The sequence below is a fragment of the Mobula hypostoma genome, chromosome 5 (assembly GCF_963921235.1).
Source record: "Mobula hypostoma chromosome 5, sMobHyp1.1, whole genome shotgun sequence".
NCBI classification, from domain to species: domain Eukaryota; kingdom Metazoa; phylum Chordata; class Chondrichthyes; order Myliobatiformes; family Myliobatidae; genus Mobula; species Mobula hypostoma.
In genome coordinates this window covers 4,804,028-4,823,896 of record NC_086101.1, presented here as the reverse complement: position 1 = coordinate 4,823,896, position 19,869 = coordinate 4,804,028, and the positions used below count along the sequence as shown (strand labels likewise).

Below are 19,869 nucleotides of genomic sequence, written 5' to 3'. Positions count from 1 at the left end.
CTCAGTGCTGAACTGACTCAGCGGCTGTGGCCTGCAGCCATCGGCACTCCCTCAGTACTGAACTGACTCAGGAGCTGTGGCCTGCAGCCATCGGCACTCCCTCAGTACTGAACTGACTCAGGAGCTGTGGTCTGCAGCCATCGGCACTCCCTCAGTGCTGAACTGACTCAGGAGCTGTGGCCTGCAGCCATTGGCACTCCCTCAGTGCTGAACTGACTCAGCGGCTGTGGTCTGCAGCCATCGGCACTCCCTCAGTGCTGAACTGACTCAGGAGCTGTGGCCTGCAGCCATCGGCACTCCCTCAGTACTGAACTGACTCAGGAGCTGTGGTCTGCAGCCATCGGCACTCCCTCAGTGCTGAACTGACTCAGGAGCTGTGGCCTCGCTTTCAGAAACTCATTCTGTGTATTATTTGCTTTTCTTAAATTGTTTGCACAATTTGTTCTTTTTCGCACAGCGGATGGTTTACGGTTTTTATGGTAGCGGGCTTTTCGTGGATTCTACTTTGTTTTTTTTGTTTTGTGGCTGCCTGCAACAAGATGAATCTCAAGGTTCTATAATGGTATAATTACTTTGAACTTTGAACACATCAGTCGGTGTCCAACCTCAGCCGGCCTCCAACTTGGGTCAAACCTTCCCTCATCTGTGCCCTTGTGACCTGCAGCTCGGACTATTCCAGCACATTCCTGGGACCCAACACAGATCAGTGGACTACTTCATTGAGCTCATCCTCTCCATCTGATGCAAAACTCAGCATCGCCAGTGCCCACCCTGTTGAATTCAGCTTCCCATTCCGACATGTCAGTTTGTGGCTGCTGTGACGAGGCCAGACTCAGGCTGAGGAGCAACAAAGTCTGGAGTAAATTTGTTATCCACGTGAATCTCAAGTCACCACATACGAACCCCAGATTCATTTTCTTGCTGGCATTCACAGTAACTACAATGAAACACAATAGAAATACTGCACACAAAATGATGTACAAACAACCACATTACAAAAGCAAAAGGAAAATAACAAATAAATGAGCAATAAATATCGAGATGATGAGCTAAAGAATTCTTGAAAGTGAGTCCATAGGTTGTGAGTACATTTCAGTGATGGGGCAAGTGAAGCTGAGGGAAATTATCCCCTCTGGTTCAGGAGTCTGATGGCTGAGGGGTGGTATCTGTTCCTGAACCTGGTGGTAAGGGTCCTGAGGCTCCTGTACCTCCTGCCTGATAGTCTCCAATCTCCTGGCTTGAACTTCCAGTAATCTCTGCCACTCCCTCGCTCGCTCTTTTCCATTTCCCATTCTGGTTATGACCTCCCCCTTGCCCATCACCTCCCCCTGGCATTTCTCAACCCGAGTATTTAAGAAAAACCCGGTGTGAAGAGATTCACTGTGGAAGGGCGAACTTGAAGTTAGTACAGGGTTAATGGCAGGATTTTTAGCAGTGTGGAGGAACAGAGGGATCTTGATGTCCCTCAGCGTTGCCACAGAATTTAATAGGGTGGTTCAGAAGGTCTATGGCCTTCATTAGCTGGGGACTGGGTTCCAGAGCCAGAAGGTAGTGTTCTAGCTCTATACAACCTTGGTTAGACCACACTTGTGTTCAGTTCTGGGTGGATATGGAAATTTTAGAGAAGGTGTAAAGAAGGTTTACCAGATGGTGCCTAGATTAGAAAGCATGTCATGAGGGTAGGTTGAGTGGCTGGGGCTTTTATCTTCTTTGGAATGGAGGAGGATGCGAGATGACAATAGAGATGTACAAGATGATAAGAGGCATAGATAGAATGGACAGCAGGTGAATTGTTCCCAGGGTGGAAATGGCTGAGACAAGAGGGCATAATTTTAAGGTTACTGGAGGGAAGTATCTGGTGGCAGGCGGGGGGGGAATGAGGGATCTTGATGTCCCTCAGCGTTGCCACAGAATTTAATAGGGTGGTTCAGAAGGTCTATGGCCTTCATTAGCTGGGGACTGGGTTCCAGAGCCAGAAGGTAGTGTTCTAGCTCTATACAACCTTGGTTAGACCACACTTGTGTTCAGTTCTGGGTGGATATGGAAATTTTAGAGAAGGTGTAAAGAAGGTTTACCAGATGGTGCCTAGATTAGAAAGCATGTCATGAGGGTAGGTTGAGTGGCTGGGGCTTTTATCTTCTTTGGAATGGAGGAGGATGCGAGATGACAATAGAGATGTACAAGATGATAAGAGGCATAGATAGAATGGACAGCAGGTGAATTGTTCCCAGGGTGGAAATGGCTGAGACAAGAGGGCATAATTTTAAGGTTACTGGAGGGAAGTATCTGGTGGCAGGCGGGGGGGGAATGTCAGAAGTAGGTTTTTAACACAGACAATGAAACACCCTGCTACAGGCAGTAGTAGAGGCAGATACATTAGGGGCATTTAAAAGACTCTTAGATAGACATATGGATGATAGAAAATCGGAGAGTTATGTGGGAGTGAAGGATTAGATTGATTGTGGAGAAGGTGAAAAGGTCAGCACAACATCATGGGCCAGAGAGACTGTACTGTTCTATGTTCTACGCCAGGGGTAGGTATTTTGACTGGCCCGCGAGCGAATATTGGGATACTAAGCTTATCCAGCCTGTGAGTGATTTTTCCTTATTCTGAGTGTCTCACGCAACCACACTGATGGACATTCGTGGCGTCTTGTTACACTGGCCCCAGGTTCCGTTTTGTTCCAAACCAAACACTGGTACATACGAATGACGTGAAGACAGACTACCTTATTAATATGTATTAGATACTCTCCATGCACGCACAGGTTTTCAGATGGGATTGTTCAAATTTGTAAACAGAAACAGCGTCACTGTGTTTAAACAAGAAATCCACGCTAAATATCCAGATATTTACATGTGCTACCATACTTGTTGAATAACTCACTTTTCGAAATAAAATCGAAGAAAAAAATTCCACTGGCAATGAATGCAAAACGTAGGAAGGTAGACACTGCGTGCTAAAATTTCCAAGTCACTTGGACACTAGATTACTTCTTCATCGAGCAAGCTGGGAAACCAGTTTGTCTCATTTGCCTAGAAAATGTTGCTGTGAAGAAGGTGGCAAATATCAGGCGACATTACGAGACACATTACGCCACAGTGGAAACTTTAACAAGTTTACTGGGCAAGCAAGGAAAGACGAAGTTGAGTGAATGACGGCTAGTTTCAGAAAACAAATGTCATTTTTTGCCAAGAAAAGCAGTGAAAATGAAGGAAATACCCGTGCCAGCTGCAAAGTCTCAAAACGTATTGCAGAGAAGATGAAGCCTTTTACAGACCGAGTTTGTGAAAGAATGTGGTGGATATTGTTTATCCTGAAAAGAAATCTTTATTTGCATCTATTAGCCTGTCAGCAAAAATGATCACAGGCGAGTTGAAGAAATGTCAGCAGACGTTAAAAGTTGTTTAAGACTTGAGAGACACTGCTCAACTTGTGGTGTTTGTGCGAGGAGTGACCTCAACTTTTCAGATTTTTGAAGCGTTTATTCAATTAATTCCTATGAAGGACGCGGTTACTGGAGCAGACATTTTTGAAGCTTTGTTGAAAATGATGTCAGAAATTAACCTTAATGCGTCGAAGCTAATTGGCATCACAACTGATGGGGCACCAGCAATGGTGGGACAGAAAAAAGGCATCATCGCATTGTTGCAAGGACAAATGGAAAACCTTGGAATTGCACAGAAACTGGTCAAAATTCATTGCATTATCCATCAAGAGGCATTATGTGCCAAGGCTTTGAAATTAAAGGATGTTATGGACATTGCTGTGAAGGCAGTGAAACTGATCCTATCCCGTGGATTGAATCATCGCCAGTTTCAGCAGTTTCTGTTGGATTCGGAGGCAGAATATGGGGACCTGGCTTATTCCTGCAAGGTACGCTGGCTTAGCCGAGGGTCAACGCTGGAAAGGGTATTTGCATTGCATGAAGAGGTGGCAATATTCCTTGAAAGCAAAAATCAGGATGCTTCACATTTTCGTGATCCTGATTGGCTTGCAACCTTGGTATTTCTTTTGGACATTCATCATCATCATTGGGTGCCGTGCCCAGTTTGAGCTTTGACTGCCATGGCCCACACACTCCTGTTTCGGGTCAAGTGGATCAATTCATTGGTATTCATTTCCAGTTCTCTGGCTGCTGTCTCCATCATCATTTGTCCTTGTCTTCCTCTTGCTTTCTTCCTTTCAATCTTTCCCATAATTACCGTGCATTCTAACTCCTCTTTCCTAATCACATGTCCAATGAAGTTACGTTGCCTTTTCATGATCTCATACATCACTTCTCTTTTTGTGTTTGCTCTGTTCATGACATCCTCGTTAGATATTCATTTCGTTCATGATATTCTTTGCATCCTCCTCAAAAACCACATCTCTGCTGCTTCAATTCGTTTCCTCATGTTAATAGATATTGTCCAACATTCTGAGCCATATAACATAACTGGATAAACGTAACATTTCCATACTCTGAGGTGGGTTGTCATGCCTACTTAGTATTGGTCAGAATACTCTTCATTCTCGTAAAGGTGTCTTTCGCCATCCTTATTCTTCTTTTGATGTCCATGTCGCACCTGTGGACATTACATCTCATTTAAATAACTTGAATTTACAACTTCAAGGAAAAAAATCAGCTGATACATGAGATGTATGGTCATATTGGTTGTTGACTTCAGAAGGAGTAGCGGACCGCAGGACCCAATTTACATCGGTGGTGTGCAAGTAGAACAGGTCAAAAGCTTTAAGTTCCTCGGGGTCAACATCACAAATGACCTGACTTGGTCCAACCAAGCAGAGTCCACTGCCAAGAAGGCCCACCAGCGTCTTTACTTCCTGAGAAAACTAAAGAAATTTGGCCTGTCCCCTAAAACCCTCACTAATTTTTATAGATGCATCGTAGAAAGCATTCTTCTAGGGTGCATCACAACCTGGTATGGAAGTTGTCCTGTCCATGACTGGAAGAAGCTGCAGAAGATCGTGAACACAGCGCAGCACATCACACAAATCAATCTTCCGTCCTTGGACTCACTTTACACCGCACACTGTCGGAGCAATGTTGCCAGAACACGACCCACCCAGCCAACACACTTTTTGTCCCTCTTCCCTCCGGGAGAAGGCTCAGGAGCTTGAAGACTTGTACGGCCAGATTTGGGAACAGCTTCTTTCCAACTGTGATAAGACTGCTGAACGGATCCTGGCCCGGACCTGGGCCGTACCCTCCAAATATCCGGACCTGCATCTTGGTTTTTTTGCACTACCTTACTTTCCATTTTTCTACTTTCCATTTATGATTTATAATTTAATTTTAAAAAAAATATATTTACTATCAATTTGTAATCCAGGGAGCTGGAAGCGCAGAATCAAATATCGCTACGATGATTGTACGTTCTAGTATCAATTGTTTGGCGACAATAAAGTATAAAGCATAAAGTATATTGTGGCCTTTGAAAGAAAACTGCAATTGTCGGAGTACCAGCTTCAAAAAGGAAATTGTGCACATTTTCCTACTTTTCAAAAACGTAAAGCACAAAATCCAGGCATTTTTGTGAATATGGTCCAAGAATTGAAAAAAGCGTTTTCATCTCATTTTGCTGATTTTCACTTTCATGCAAATGAGTTCAAGCTGTTTGCTACTCCATTTGATGTGGAAGTGGACACTGCATCAGAAATTTTTCAAATGGAATCGATTGAGATGCAGTGTGACGACATATTGAGATCGAAATTTCATTCTGAAGATGTGTCAGTGCTTGACTTCTATAGAAAATATATTCATCCAAGTGGGAAGTATCCTAACTTAGTGGACCACTCAAAAAAGATGGCATCATTGTTTGGCAGCACTTATCTGTGTGAGCAATTATTTTCAAAACTGAAGCACACCAAGAACCATTTGAGAACAAGATTGACTGTTGCCCATCTGGATAATGTCTTGCTCTTGGCATCAACACGTCTGACATCCAATATTGAGAAGCTTTCAAGCAACAAACAGCATTAAATCAATGTGAAATTTGTCGACTGTTTGCATTAAAATTTTCTTTTTTATTATACTTAATTTACCACCATTCAATGCATAATGTTCATAAGTTTTATGTTTAAAGATTTTTTGTGTCCTTTTAATAGATTCAAAAGATGCCTTGAAATGATCGGACAAAGTCAGCATGGATTTGTGAAAGGAAAATCATGTCTGACGAATCTCATAGAATTTTTTGAGGATGTAACTAGTAGAGTGGATAGGGGAGAACCAGTGGATGTGGTATATTTGGATTTTCAAAAGGCTTTTGACAAGGTCCCACACAGGAGATTAATGTGCAAACTTAAAGCACACGGTATTGGGGGTAAGGTATTGGTGTGGGTGGAGAATTGGTTAGCAGACAGGAAGCAAAGAGTGGGAATAAACGGGACCTTTTCAGAATGGCAGGCGGTGACTAGTGGGGTACCGCAAGGCTCAGTGCTGGGACCCCAGTTGTTTACAATATATATTAATGACTTGGATGAGGGAATTAAATGCAGCATCTCCAAGTTTGCGGATGACACGAAGCTGGGTGGCAGTGTTAGCAGTGAGGAGGATGCTAAGAGGATGCAGGGTGACTTGGATAGGTTGGGTGAGTGGGAAAACTCATGGCAGATGCAATTTAATGTGGATAAATGTGAAGTTATCCACTTTGGTGGCAAAAATAGGAAAACAGATTATTATCTGAATGGTGGCCGATTAGGAAAAGGGGAGGTGCAACGAGACCTGGGTGTCATTATACACCAGTCATTGAAAGTGGGCATGCAGGTACAGCAGGCGGTGAAAAAGGCGAACGGTATGCTGGCATTTATAGCGAGAGGATTCGAGTACAGGAGCAGGGAGGTACTACTGCAGTTGTACAAGGCCTTGGTGAGACCACACCTGGAGTATTGTGTGCAGTTTTGGTCCCCTAATCTGAGGAAAGACATCTTTGCCATAGAGGGAGTACAAAGAAGGTTCACCAGATTGATTCCTGGGATGGCAGGTCTTTCATATGAAGAAAGACTGGATGAACTGGGCTTGTACTCGTTGGAATTTAGAAGATTGAGGGGGGATCTGATTGAAACGTATAAGATCCTAAAGGGATTGGACAGGCTAGATGCGGGAAGATTGTTCCCGATGTTGGGGAGGTCCAGAACGAGGGGTCACAGTTTGAGGATAGAGGGGAAGCCTTTTAGGACCGAGATTAGGAAAAACTTCTTCACACAGAGAGTGGTGAATCTGTGGAATTCTCTGCCACAGCAAACTGTTGAGGCCAGTTCATTAGCTATGTTTAAAAGGAAGTTAGATATGGCCCTTGTGGCTACAGGGGTCAGGGGGTATGGAGGGAAGGCTGGGTTCTGAGTTGGATGATCAGCCATGATCATAATAAATGGCGGTGCAGGCTCGAAGGGCCGAATGGCCTACTCCTGCACCTATTTTCTATGTTTCTATGTTTCTATGACTGAAATAAATTGCAACTAAACTGAGTTCTTTAGTTACTAATTGGCAACCTTGGTTAAGCACAAATAATTTTCTAGCATGCGTTATTCATTAATTTGAGGCAAAACATAACTAGATGTATTTAAATGGATAATTCCCATATTTCAAGTTTTTTTTATGGCATTTATCTGGCCCACTGTCCGCTCAATAAGAAGCGATCCGGCCCACAGAGGCAAAAAGGTTGCCGACCCTTGTACTAAGCAATTCTGGTTGAGTGATAAAATGTCACACTGAAGACAAATTGAGAACATCTTGATCTTCAATGAACGCCAGACAATTTGTTATACGAACCTCAGGAGACACTGTACATTGTATATATGTTACATATGCAGAAATGACAGAATGCCATCACAGGTAAAGCCCTCCCCACCACTGAGCGTATCTACATGGGAAGTGTCACAGGAAAGCAGCAACCATCAGAGACCACTACCAACCAAGACGTGCTCTCTTCCCACTCCTGCCATCAAGAAGGTGGTGCAGGAACTTCAGGACACAAGCAAACCAAGTCCAGGAACTGTTATTACCCCTCAACCACCATGCTCTTGAACCAAAGGGGACATCTATACTCACCCATCACTGAACTGTTTCCACAACCTATGGTCTCACTTTCAGGACACTTCATCCCATGCTCCTGATATTTAGAGTGGCATGTAAAAGTCTGGGCACCCCGGTCAAAATTTCTGTTACTGTGAATAGCTAAGCGAGTAAAAGATGAACTGATTTCCAAAAGGCATAAAGTAAAATATGACACATTTCTTTAATATTTTAAGATTACTTTTTTTATTTCTATCTTTTACAGTTTCAAAATAACAAAAAAGGAAAAGGGCCCGAAGCAAAAGTTTGGGCACCCTGCATAGTCAGTACTTAGTAACACCCACTTTGGCAAGTATCACAGCTTGTAAACGCTTTCTGTAGCCAGCTAAGAGTCTTACAATTCTTGTTTGGGAGATTTTTGCCTATTCTTCCTTGCAAAAGGCTTCTAGTTCTGTGAGATTCTTGGGCCGTCTTGCATGCACTGCTCTTTTGAGGTCTATCCACAGATTTTTGATGATGTTTAAGGTCGGGGGACTCTGAGGGCCATGGCAAAACCTTCAGCTTGTGCCTCTTGAGGTAGTCCATTGTGGATTTTGAGGTGTGTTTAGGATCATTATCCTGTTGTAGAAGCCATCCTCTTTTCATCGTCAGCTTTTTTACAGACGGTGTGATGTTTGCTCCCAGAATTTGCTGGTATTTAATTGAATTCATTCTTCCCTCTACCAGTGAAATGTTCCCCATGCCACTGGCTACAACATAAGCCCAAAGCATGATCGATCCATCCTCATGCTTAACAGTTGGAGAGGTGTTCTTTTCATGAAACTCTGCACCCTCTTTTCTCCAGATACCTTTGCTCATTACGGCCAAAAATTTTAACTTCATCAGATAACAGGACTTGTTTCCAAAATGCATCAGCCTTGTTTAGATGTTCCTTTGCAAACTTCTGATGCTGAATTTTAGGGTGAGGATGCAGGAAAGGTTTCCTTCTGATGACTCTTCCATGAAGGTCATATTTGTGCAGGTATCAACCAATTTTAGAGTCTGCTAAATCTTCCTGAAGGTCTTTTGCAGTCAAACAGGGGTTTTGATTTGCCTTTCTAGCAATCCTACAAGCAGTTCTCTCGGAAAGTTTTCTTGGTTTTCCAGATCTCCACTTGGCCTCCACCGTTCCTGTTAACTACCATTTCTTAATTACATTACAAACTGAGGAAACAGCTACCTCAAAATGCTTTGCTATCGTCTCATAGCCTTCTCCTGCTTTGTGGGCATCATTTATTTTAATTTTCAGAGTGCCAGGCAGCTGCCTAGAGGAGCCCATGGCTGCTGATTGTTGGGACAAGGTTTGAGGAGTCAGGGTATTTATAAAGCTTTGAAATTTGCATCACCCTGCCTTTCCTAATGATGATAGTGAACAAGCCATAGCCCTAACAAGCTAATTAAGGTCTGAGACCTTGGTAAAAGTTATCTGAGAGCTGAAATCTCTTGGGGTGCCCAAACTTTTGCATGGTGCTCCTTTCCTTTTTTCACTCTAAAATTGTATGAAACAAAAATAATACACTAATCTTGCTTAAAATGTTGAAAAGAATGTTTCACCTTTAACTTTATGACTTTTGGAGATCAGTTCATTTTCTACTCACTTAACTATTCACAGTAACAGAAATTTTGACCAGGGGTGCCCAAACTTTTGCATACCACTGTATTGTTTGCTGGCTTGTTTGTTTGTTTCATTATTTTGCTTGTGTTTTTTTTTGTTTCTCTGTATTCACTGTGAGTGACTACTAGGAAACAAATGTCAGGTTTGTACATAGTGACATAAATGTGACTTGATAATTGATTTTCTTTGAAGTTTGAGAAGAGCTCCAAAATGAAGCTTGTCCAAACTGAAATGGCACATGATTATTGAAACTGCAACCGGAGATCCGCACTGCACCGGTTCCTGTACTCACATCAATCTCCGAGGAGCTGCTTCCAGTATGTGTTGGCGCAGGGATGATTGGTTTGGTGGCAGACTTGTTGATGCCAATCCCATTGGCAACAGCGGTGGGCCGCTTGCAGCTGGTAGAAATCCCATTGATGGTCCCATTCGCTGCTGGGACCTTGATTAGTCCCTGCACTGGGATTCTCACCAGGTCCGACTGGGAGAGCACCATTGACTGCCGTGACACTGCTGAGAGAGAGAGAGACGAAGAGTGCATTCAGTACAAGCTTCACCTCTGGAATGGTATCCCACCACCATTCACATTTAAACATCTCTGCCTTCCAGCTTTTCACCTTCTCTAGGTGATTGACAGGTTTCTGCTAACCCAGAATATTTTACTTTATTTTATTTGGAGCGATGGTGCGGAACTGCACCATCCGCAAACCCATCTACTTAATCCTAGCCGAATTAGACAGTGACGCAGCCAGTCCGAATGCGCTCGACAGTACATCTGTAGAAATATCCGGGACAATTTACAATGACCAATTAACCTACTAATCAATACGGCTTGCACAGTTCTGTACTTGTCAACGTGCAGCGGAGAATCTGGCGGGAGCAAAGGATGGTAGGAAAGCCGAGGATGAAGTGCCACAGGGAGGGTGTGGGACAAGTGAAAGAGAAGGAGTGCCAGGGTGGGGTGGGGGGGGGTGGTGACACAGATGCAGACACACCCAGCCCAGCCCTGCGACACCAGGCAAGAGCATTTGATTCCAAACAATTGGTTTATTGATCATTACCGAATGTCTCTCTGAAGACCTATATCATGAATTTTTTTTGTGGCAGCAGTACCGTGCAATACATAAAATTACTACAGTACTGTGCAAAAGCCTTAGGTACCCCAGCTATGGTGGGGGTGTCCACAACTCGAGGGCACAGCCTCAAAATTGAGGAGCAACCTTTTGGAACAGAGGCAGGGAGGAACTTTTTTGAGCCAGAGACTGGTAAATCTGTGGAATGCTCTGCCACAGACTGGGGTGGAGGCCGTCTATGGGTATATTTAAAGCAGAAGTTGATTGTTTTCTAATCAGTCAGGGCATCAAAGGATATGGCGAGAAGTCAGGTATATGGGGTTGAGTGGGATCTGGGATCAGCCATGATGGAATGGTGCGGCAGACTCGATGGGCTGAATGGCCTAATTCTGCTCCTATGTCTTAAGATCTTATACACATGCCGAAGAGTTTTGTACAGTACTGTAGATACCAACTTGAATGTCATTTGCACTGAAGTGCCAACAAACCACAGCAAATTTTCTAATAGATATAAATGTATATGGTGAATAAAGCTGATCCTTGATGAAAAGTCTAGGATATAGAGGCAGGTCACAAATGATCTTAATGAACACCCTAGAAGAGATATCAATACAGCTGAAGGAGTACAGAGAAAGTTTACAAGGATGTTTCTGAGACTTCAGGACCTGAGTTATAGGGAATCGGTTAGGACTTTATTCTCTGGAACATATAAGAATAAGGAGAGATTCTGATACATACAAAGTTATGAGTGGTATAGATAGTATAAGTGCAAGCAGGCTGTTTTTACTGATAAACACGAGATTCTGCAGATGCCAGAAGCCAGAGTAACACACACACAAAGTTCTGGAGGAACTCAGCAGGTCAAGCAGCACCCATGGAAATGAATAAACAGTTGACGTCTTAGGCCGAGACCCTTCATCAGGGCTTCTACTGGTTCAAAGTTTTCCAATGATGTTGGATGAGACTAGGAGTTGAGGTCGTAGGTTAAGCGTGAAAGATAAAATATCTGAGGGAAACCTGAGGGATGGCTTCACTCAGAGGGTGGTGTGAGTGTGGAATGAGCTGCTGCAGGAATGGAGGATGAGGGCTCAACTACAATATTTAAGGGAAGTTTGGATAAGTACAGGTGTAGGTTGAGGGGAGTAGGCAGAATAAGAGCTCAGCGTGAACTAGATGGGCCGAAGGGCCTCGAACTGTGTTGTAGTGTTCTATCACTCTAGTGACATGGTGTCCTCTTGTTCTTGGATTCCTCAATGATGGGGTTCTTTTCTCCAAGAAAGGAGAAGCATCTTTAAGACAATGAATAGCAGACTGACGGGGAGAGTGGAACTGGGGCACTCGTTGGAGTTCTGTACTCGCTGGAGTTTAGAAGGATGAGGGGAATCTCATTGAAACCTATCGAGTTTCTGTATAGAATGGACATGAAGATGATGTTTCCTATTGTTGGGGAGTCTAGGACCAGAAGGTACAGCGGTACAGCCTCAGAATGGGGGGTCGCCCATTTCGAACAGAGATGAGGAGGAATTTCTTTAGCCAGAGGGAGGTGAATCTGTGATATAGATTCTTGATTAGTCAGGGCATTAAAGGTTATGGGCAGAAGGGCTGAGAGGGAAATGGATCAGCCATGATGGAATAGCAAAGCAGAACCAGTGGGACAAATGGCCTAATTCTACTCCTATATCATCCGGAGAAGATGGCGACGCGACACAGCTCGCAGCAGCCACTCCAGTGGTGATGTCTGTCATCTAGCAAGCAGGGTGCCGTGCACAATCCTGATTTGATAGAGACAGACATGAGAGCATGGAGGAACATCTGGTGAAACTTCTGAAATGCCTGCTTCGCTGCTGCTGCTACTGTGCGATCCAGAATCTCCGGAGGGGAAGGCCCCGAGTCCTCGGCTTTGCTTGTTGCTCAGTGGTTGGGGCGGGGTTGAAGCGCTCGGCAGAGGATGGCGCTTAGAGTCGGAGGGCTGGTTGTAAGCTCGAAGTTTTCAGACGGACCCAGAGTCCGCTGCGGTCGGGTGCTTCCAATGGTGCAGCATCGGCAAGCTTGCGGTGTTTGGAGGTTCATGGCAGGGAGAGTTTCTCCCTTCTACCGTCTGCATGAGATGATGGGGCTATCAGAACTTTGAGACTTTTTTTTTTACCGTGCCCATGGTCTGTTCTTTATCAAATTATGGTATTGCTTTGCACGGTTGTAACTATATGTTATAATTATGGTTTTTTGTCATTTTTAGTCTTGGTTTGTCTTGTGTCTCTTGTGATATCATACGGGAGGAACATTGTATCATTTTTTAATGCATGCATTTCTAAATGACAATAAACGAGGACTGAGTGTCCTCATAATCTAAGCTAATATCTTATGATCACTAAGACTGACGTAGACACAAACATATGAACTGGGCAATTCAGAAAAATTTCTGGAACAAATGAGACCTGCGGAGGAGAGTCTGGCAGTGAGAGTGGTGGGACAGCGAGAGAGTGCTCTGATCATACCTGGAATGGGTGGCTTTATGGGCACGCTCTGAGGCTGAGACACAGGGAGACTGGTCTGCACCGACTGCAGAATGATCGTCTTCGCCGGGCTGGTGCTTGGTGCGCCGGGCAGTGTTGTCACGACAACTGGTTTGGGCTGGATGGTGGGCTTGCTGCACAGGATGTTGTTGGCCTTGATACTTGCAGTGGTTTGTTCTGGAGTGGGGAAGAAAGAGTGAAATTAGAGCAGCATTCACAGCTTGGCATCATGTTAGACACAATCCAAGTTCCTGGTCAAAGGAGCCGAATCTCGGGGCCAGAAATCCATCTTCACATGTTACATCTCATCAAGATTGGGATTTCTTAGTGTCACTTCCAGTTCAAAAGCTATTTCATTACAAAAAGAACAGGCTGTTGAACAATCCTCAACCTGAAACATTAATTCTGTTCTCTCTCCAGATCCTCCAGGAGGGCTATGCGCTAGGGAATTTCTACAGTAGGTTACATGGTCAGCACAACATTGTGGGCCGAAGGACCTGTAATGTGCTGCAGATTTCTATGTTCTAACCACAACCTTGTCGTAGTTTGGAGGCTTGCGTGTCTCAATGACTCAGAGAGCTACGTTGTCTGGAATCGGGGCTTTATGCCTTGGCTCTTGGTAGGGTCACCCATGCCAAACAGGACAAAGACTAAGAGTGGTCCACTGGTCCTCCAGGTTCGGAGAGTCAATTCATGGCTAACAACCCTGACTGATCATACAAAACCGTTATGGAAACAGCTGTCTGTGATGGTACTCCAGAGTTTCCACACAGGACTTGCATGACAGACAGTAGTGAAAACTGAAGGGAAGCTACTGACACTACGAAGGAATCCCTAAACACCGTGACACAGAGATGGACGACCTCCATTGCTGTCCTACACGCCAGCAGGCGTAAGACATTTACACCACACGCTGCATTCATAAAGCCAACAGCATTGTGAAGGACCCCTCATACAAAACACTTCTCCCTCCTGCCATCTGGCAAAAGGTACCGAAGCATCCGGGCTCTCACGACCAGGCTGTGCAACAGTTTCTTCCCCCAAGCCATCAGACTCCTTAATACGCAGAGTCTAGGCTGACATCTACATCATTTATTATTATATTGTAATTTGTCCTCTACTGTGCCTATTGTCTTGTTTATTATTTATTGTATTGTCCTGCACTGTTTTGTGCACTCTATGTAGTCCTGTGTAGGTCTGGAGTTTTTGTGTTGTTTTACGTAGTCTAGTGTAGTCTTGTGTTGTCTCACTTAGTCTAGTGTAGTTTTGTGTTGTTTCATGTAGCACCATGGTCCTGGAGGAACATTGTTTCGTTTTTACTGTGCACTGTACCAGCAGCTTATGGTCGAAATGACAATAAACTTGACTTGATTTGACTTGAAATGAGTCTCCACAGATGCAGCCTGATGTGTTGAGCAAATCTAGCACTTTTCCTTCTTTTTTAAAAAAAATCTCCTCCTTTTCTTGTCGTATCTTTCCTATCCTTTGGCCCCTCAAGACCATGCTGAACGATTAATCCGTCCAGTCTCATTGACCTGCACCCGGTCCATACCCCTCCCATCCATGTACACATCCCAATTCCTCTTAAATGTTGAAATTAAACTCACATCCATCACTTGCCTTGGCAGCTCAATCCACACTCTCACCACCCACTGAGTGAAGAAGATTCCCCTCAGGTTCCCTTTAAATATTTCACCTTTCACGCTTAATCCATGACCTCCAGTTCTAGTCTCATCTAAGCTCAGTGGAAGAAGTCTGCTTGCATTTACCCTATCTATACTCCTCATAATTTTGTATATTGCTATCAAATCTCCCCTCATTCTCCTAAGCTCCAGGGAATAAAGTCCGAACCTGTTCAATCTTTCCCTGTAACTCAGGTACTCAATTCCTGGCAACATTGTTGTGAAATTTTCTGTGCAGTATTTCAATGTGTGTAACCACAGGAAAGGATTGTTACTTCATCTCATTCTCTATCTCGTAGCTAGAGAGATCAGACCCTAACAGCTCTCTGAACATGACAAAGGATAAATGTGTGGATAGGAAGTTTCATTCTCCACACAAACATTCGATTAAAACAAACCGATAAGTCTTTCTAACTGATTCATCAGCGCCTGGTACGGAGGGACCACTGAACAGGACGGGGAAAAGCTGCAGAAAGTTGCAAGGTCAGCCGGCTCCATTCATGGGCACTAGCCTCTCCAGCATCTGCGACACCTTCAAAAGGCAACGCATCCAAAAGGTAGCATCCATCAGTAAGGACCCCCCATCTCCCAGGACAGGCCCTCTCCTCATTGCTACTATCGAGGTGGTAGTACAGGTGCCTGAAGACACACACTCAATGTTTCAGGAACAGCTTCTTCCCACCAACAGGAGAGCAGCCCTTCTAAGTGAGCTGCAAGTTGGTTGGGTACATCTACTGTATCCGGTGCTTCTGGTGTGGCCTCCTCTACACTGGTGAGACTCGACGTAGACTGGGGGACCTGCTTTATTCAGCACTTTCATTTTGTCTGCCGCAAAGAGGTTGGACTTCCTGGTGGCTACCCATTTCAATTCAACATCCTAATCTCACAACATGGCCTCCCCTACTGCCACAAAGAAGCCACACTCATTTTTGGGGAGCAACACCTCATATGCCATCTGGGTACCCTCCAACCTGATGACATGAATGCCAATTTTTCTCATTTCCAGAAATTTCTCCCCTTCCCCCTTTTTTCTTTTTCCATTCCCCACTATGGATTCCCTCTCACCATTCTCTTCTCCTTCCTTGCCCATCACCTCCCCCTGGTTTCCCTTCCTCCTTCCTTCCTCCCATGGTCCACTGTCCTCTCCTAAGAGATTCCTTCTTCAGCCCCTTGTCTTCCACCTATCATCTCCCAGCTTCTTACTTCATCCACCCGCTCCCCGAAACACCCACCTTCCCCCTCACCTGTACTCCTCTCCCTCACCCACCTTCCCCCTCACCTGGTCTCACCGATCACCTCACTTGTTCCCCTCTCCCTCACCCATCTTCCCCCTCACCTGGTCTCACCAATCACCTCACTTGTTCCCCTCTCCCTCACCCACCTTCCCCCTCACCTGGTCTCACCGATCACCTCACCTGTACTCCTCTCCCTCACCCACCTTCCCCCTCACCTGGTCTCACCGATCACCTCACTTGTTCCCCTCTCCCTCACCCACCTTCCCCCTCACCTGGTCTCACCGATCACCTCACTTGTTCCCCCCCCACTCACCTTCCCCCTCACCTGGTCTCACCGATCACCTCACTTGTACTCCTCTCCCTCACTCACCTTCCCCCTCACCTGGTCTCACCGATCACCTCACTTGTTCCCCTCTCCCTCACTCACCTTCCCTCTCACCTGGTCTCACCGATCACCTCACCTGTTTCCCCCCCACCCACCTTCCCCCTCACCTGGTCTCACCGATCACCTCACTTGTACTCCTCTCCCTCACTCACCTTCCCCCTCACCTGGTCTCTCTGATCACCTCACAGTTCCCCTCTCCCTCACCCACCTTCCCCCTCACCTGGTCTCACCAATCACCTCACTTGTTCCCCTCTCCCTCACCCACCTTCCCCCTCACCTGGTCTCACCGATCACCTCACTTGTACTCCTCTCCCTCACTCACCTTCCCCCTCACCTGGTCTCTCTGATCACCTCAACAGTTCCCCTCTCCCTCACCCACCTTCCCCCTCACCTGGTCTCACCGATCACCTCACTTGTTCCCCTCTCCCTCACCCACCTTCCCCCTCACCTGGTCTCTCCGATCACCTCACCTGTACTCCTCTCCCTCACCCACCTTCCCCCTCAGCTGGTCTCACCGATCACCTCACTTGTTCCCCTCCCCGAAACACCCACCTTCCCCCTCACCTGGTCTCACCGATCACCTCACTTGTTCCCCCCCCCCCACCTTCTTATTCTGGCTTCTTCCCCCTTCCTTTCCGATCCTGATGAAGGGTCTTGGCCCAAAATGTTGACTGTTTATTCGTGTCCATGGACGCTGCCTGACCTGCTCAGTTCCTCCAGCACTTTGTGCGTGTCAGACCATAAGAGATCGGAGCAGAATTAGGCCAGCTGGCCCATTGAGTCTGCTCTACCATTCTATCATGGCTGATCCTTTTTCTTTCTCCTCCTCAAAGAATTTCAGAACATATATTATATACATTTCTCTGACATTAAATGTACCTTTGAAACCCCAGTTCCCTGCCTTCTCCCCGTAACCTTTGATGCCATGTCCAATCAAGAATCTGTCAATCTCTGCCTTAAATACACCCAGCGACCTGGTCTCCACAGCTGCATGTGGCAACAAATTCCACAAATTCACCACCTTTTGGCTAAACAAATTTCTTCGCATCTCTGTTTCGAAAGGGCTCCCCTTTCATCCTGAGTCTGTGCCCTCTTGTCATGGACTCTCCCACCATGGGAAACATCCTTTCACATCTACTCTATCTAGGCCTTTCAACATTCAAAAGGTTTCAATGATTCCTCCCCTCCCCCCCCCCCCAATCCTTCGGAATTCCAGCGAGCACAGCCCCAGAGCCATCAAACGTTCCTCGTATGAAAACAACAGGAATTCTGCAGATGCTGGAAATTCAAGCAACATACATCAAAGTTGCTGGTGAACGCAGCAGGCCAAGCAGCATCTATAGGAAGAGGTGCAGTCGACGTCGACTGCACCTCTTCCTATAGATGCTGCTTGGCCTGCTGCGTTCACCAGCAACTTTGATGTATGTTCCTCGTATGATAAGCCTTTCATTCCTCGAATCATCCTTGTGAACCTCCTCTGGACCCTCTCCAATGCCAGCACATCTTTTCTAAGATGAGGAGCCCAAAATTGTTCACAATATTCAAGGTGAGACCTCTCAGACCTCTTGAAATGAACGCTAACATTGCATTTGCCTTCCTCACCACTGACTTGACCTGCAAGTTAACCTTCAGGGTGTTCTGCACAAGGGCTCCCAAGTCCCTTTGCTTCTCAGATTCTTGGATTTTCTCCCCGTTTAGAAAATAGTCCGCACATTTATTTCTACTACCAAAGTTCATGACCATGTATTTCAACATGAAATACCAACATTGTATCTCATTTTCCACTTCCTTGCCCATTCTCCTAATGTCTATGTCCTTCTGCATCCTACCTGTTTCCTCAACACTACCTACCCCTCCACCAATTGCTTTCGAATTTCCAGCATCTGCAGAATCTCTTGTGTTATTAATTATTTGGGCTTCTTTTAAGGATTAATTTGCACTGTAAGAGAATATAATTTACTTTCTGTCCCTTGCTTCACTGGCGACGTCCCATTCTCAATCTTCACCACATTGAACTCGATGCCGTTCAGAGGTGGGTTGAGGACATCCCCGAAGGTACATGGTGGCGTAGGAGGGTCCTCGGTTTTCACCACCGGCAGCGTGGTCTCTGTGTTTAGGCTCTGATGAACCTTTCAGGAAAAGGCACAATGAGTTTATTTTAATATACACAATTAAATGTATAACATAGATGCAATGGGAGATTTAATTTTAAGCAGAAAGTCTGCACTTCCAAAGTTCCCATTTTTAGATCTTTAGTCCAGATTTATTTGAATTCCCCAGCATGGTGAGATTTGAATTCCACAAGACATAGGAGCAGAATTAGGCCATTCGGCCCATTGAGTCTGCTCTTCCAGTCCATCATGGCTGATTTATTTACCTTCTCAACCCCATTCTCCTGCCTTCTCCCCGTAACCTTTGATGCCCTGACTAATCAAGAAACGATCAACCTCCACTTTAAATTCATCCAATAACTACAGCCATTTGTAATAATGAATTCCACAGATCCACCACCCTCTGGCAGAGATCATCTCTGTTCTAAATGGATATCGCTCTATTCTGAGACGGTGTCCTCTCGTCCTAGACTCCCCCACTATAGGAAACATTCTCTCTACATCCACTCTATCTGTGTCCTCTCGTCCTAGACTCCCCCACTGTAGGAAACATCCTCCCCACATCCACTCTATCTGTGCCCTTTGGTCCTAGACTGCCCCACTGTAGGAAACATCCTCCCCACATCCACTCTATCTAGACCTTTCAATGTTTGAGAGGTTTCAATGAAATACCTCTTCACTCTTCTAAACACCAGCACAAATGCTCCTCATACATTTGCAAATCACATTTTCCCCATTTACATGGCATATATATAATTCTTTATTCGTCATAATTGTTGAATGTTGTTGCTTTTTGTGCATGTTTCACTTTGATCCACATCTACATGTAAAAATACTGTATGTCTACATGTGAATAAAGTTGATCCTTGAGGACCTTCGTATGTATCAATCAAAAGAAAGACCTCTGGGAAGTTGGGCTTAAAACCATTGTGGACCAAGACATCAGGAGAGATGTCAGTGGTGAATCAGGCAGATGATAAGCTGTGAGTAACCGCTTACCTGTGGTATTAGGGGAATGTCAGAAGAGGAGGAGAGTGAGGAATCTGAACAGCGAGAAGAGGCGGGAGACAGCGGTTCCAATTTCACTTGCAGATCTGTTGCGGTAGGAACAGTTCAGCTTTAATTTGCAATATTAACAAGACAGCCATCGCGGGTGGAGAGGGGTGAACCCGCCAAATTTACTGGAGAACGGTGACAA

The 19,869-nt window shown here is 45.2% G+C and overlaps 1 protein-coding gene across 1 annotated transcript in view; it reads right to left on the bottom strand.

The window, feature by feature from the left end:
- The window catches only part of atf6b (activating transcription factor 6 beta), a 156,080-nt gene that overhangs the window by 95,055 nt on the left and 41,156 nt on the right, over positions 1-19,869 (bottom strand). The window contains exons 4-7 of the mRNA XM_063047913.1: positions 19,671-19,765; positions 18,521-18,689; positions 13,241-13,435; positions 9,965-10,185 (exon numbers count right to left, since the gene is read on the bottom strand). Coding sequence (XP_062903983.1) covers positions 9,965-10,185; positions 13,241-13,435; positions 18,521-18,689; positions 19,671-19,765 — 680 coding nt within the window. The remainder of the gene's footprint in view (positions 1-9,964; positions 10,186-13,240; positions 13,436-18,520; positions 18,690-19,670; positions 19,766-19,869) is intronic.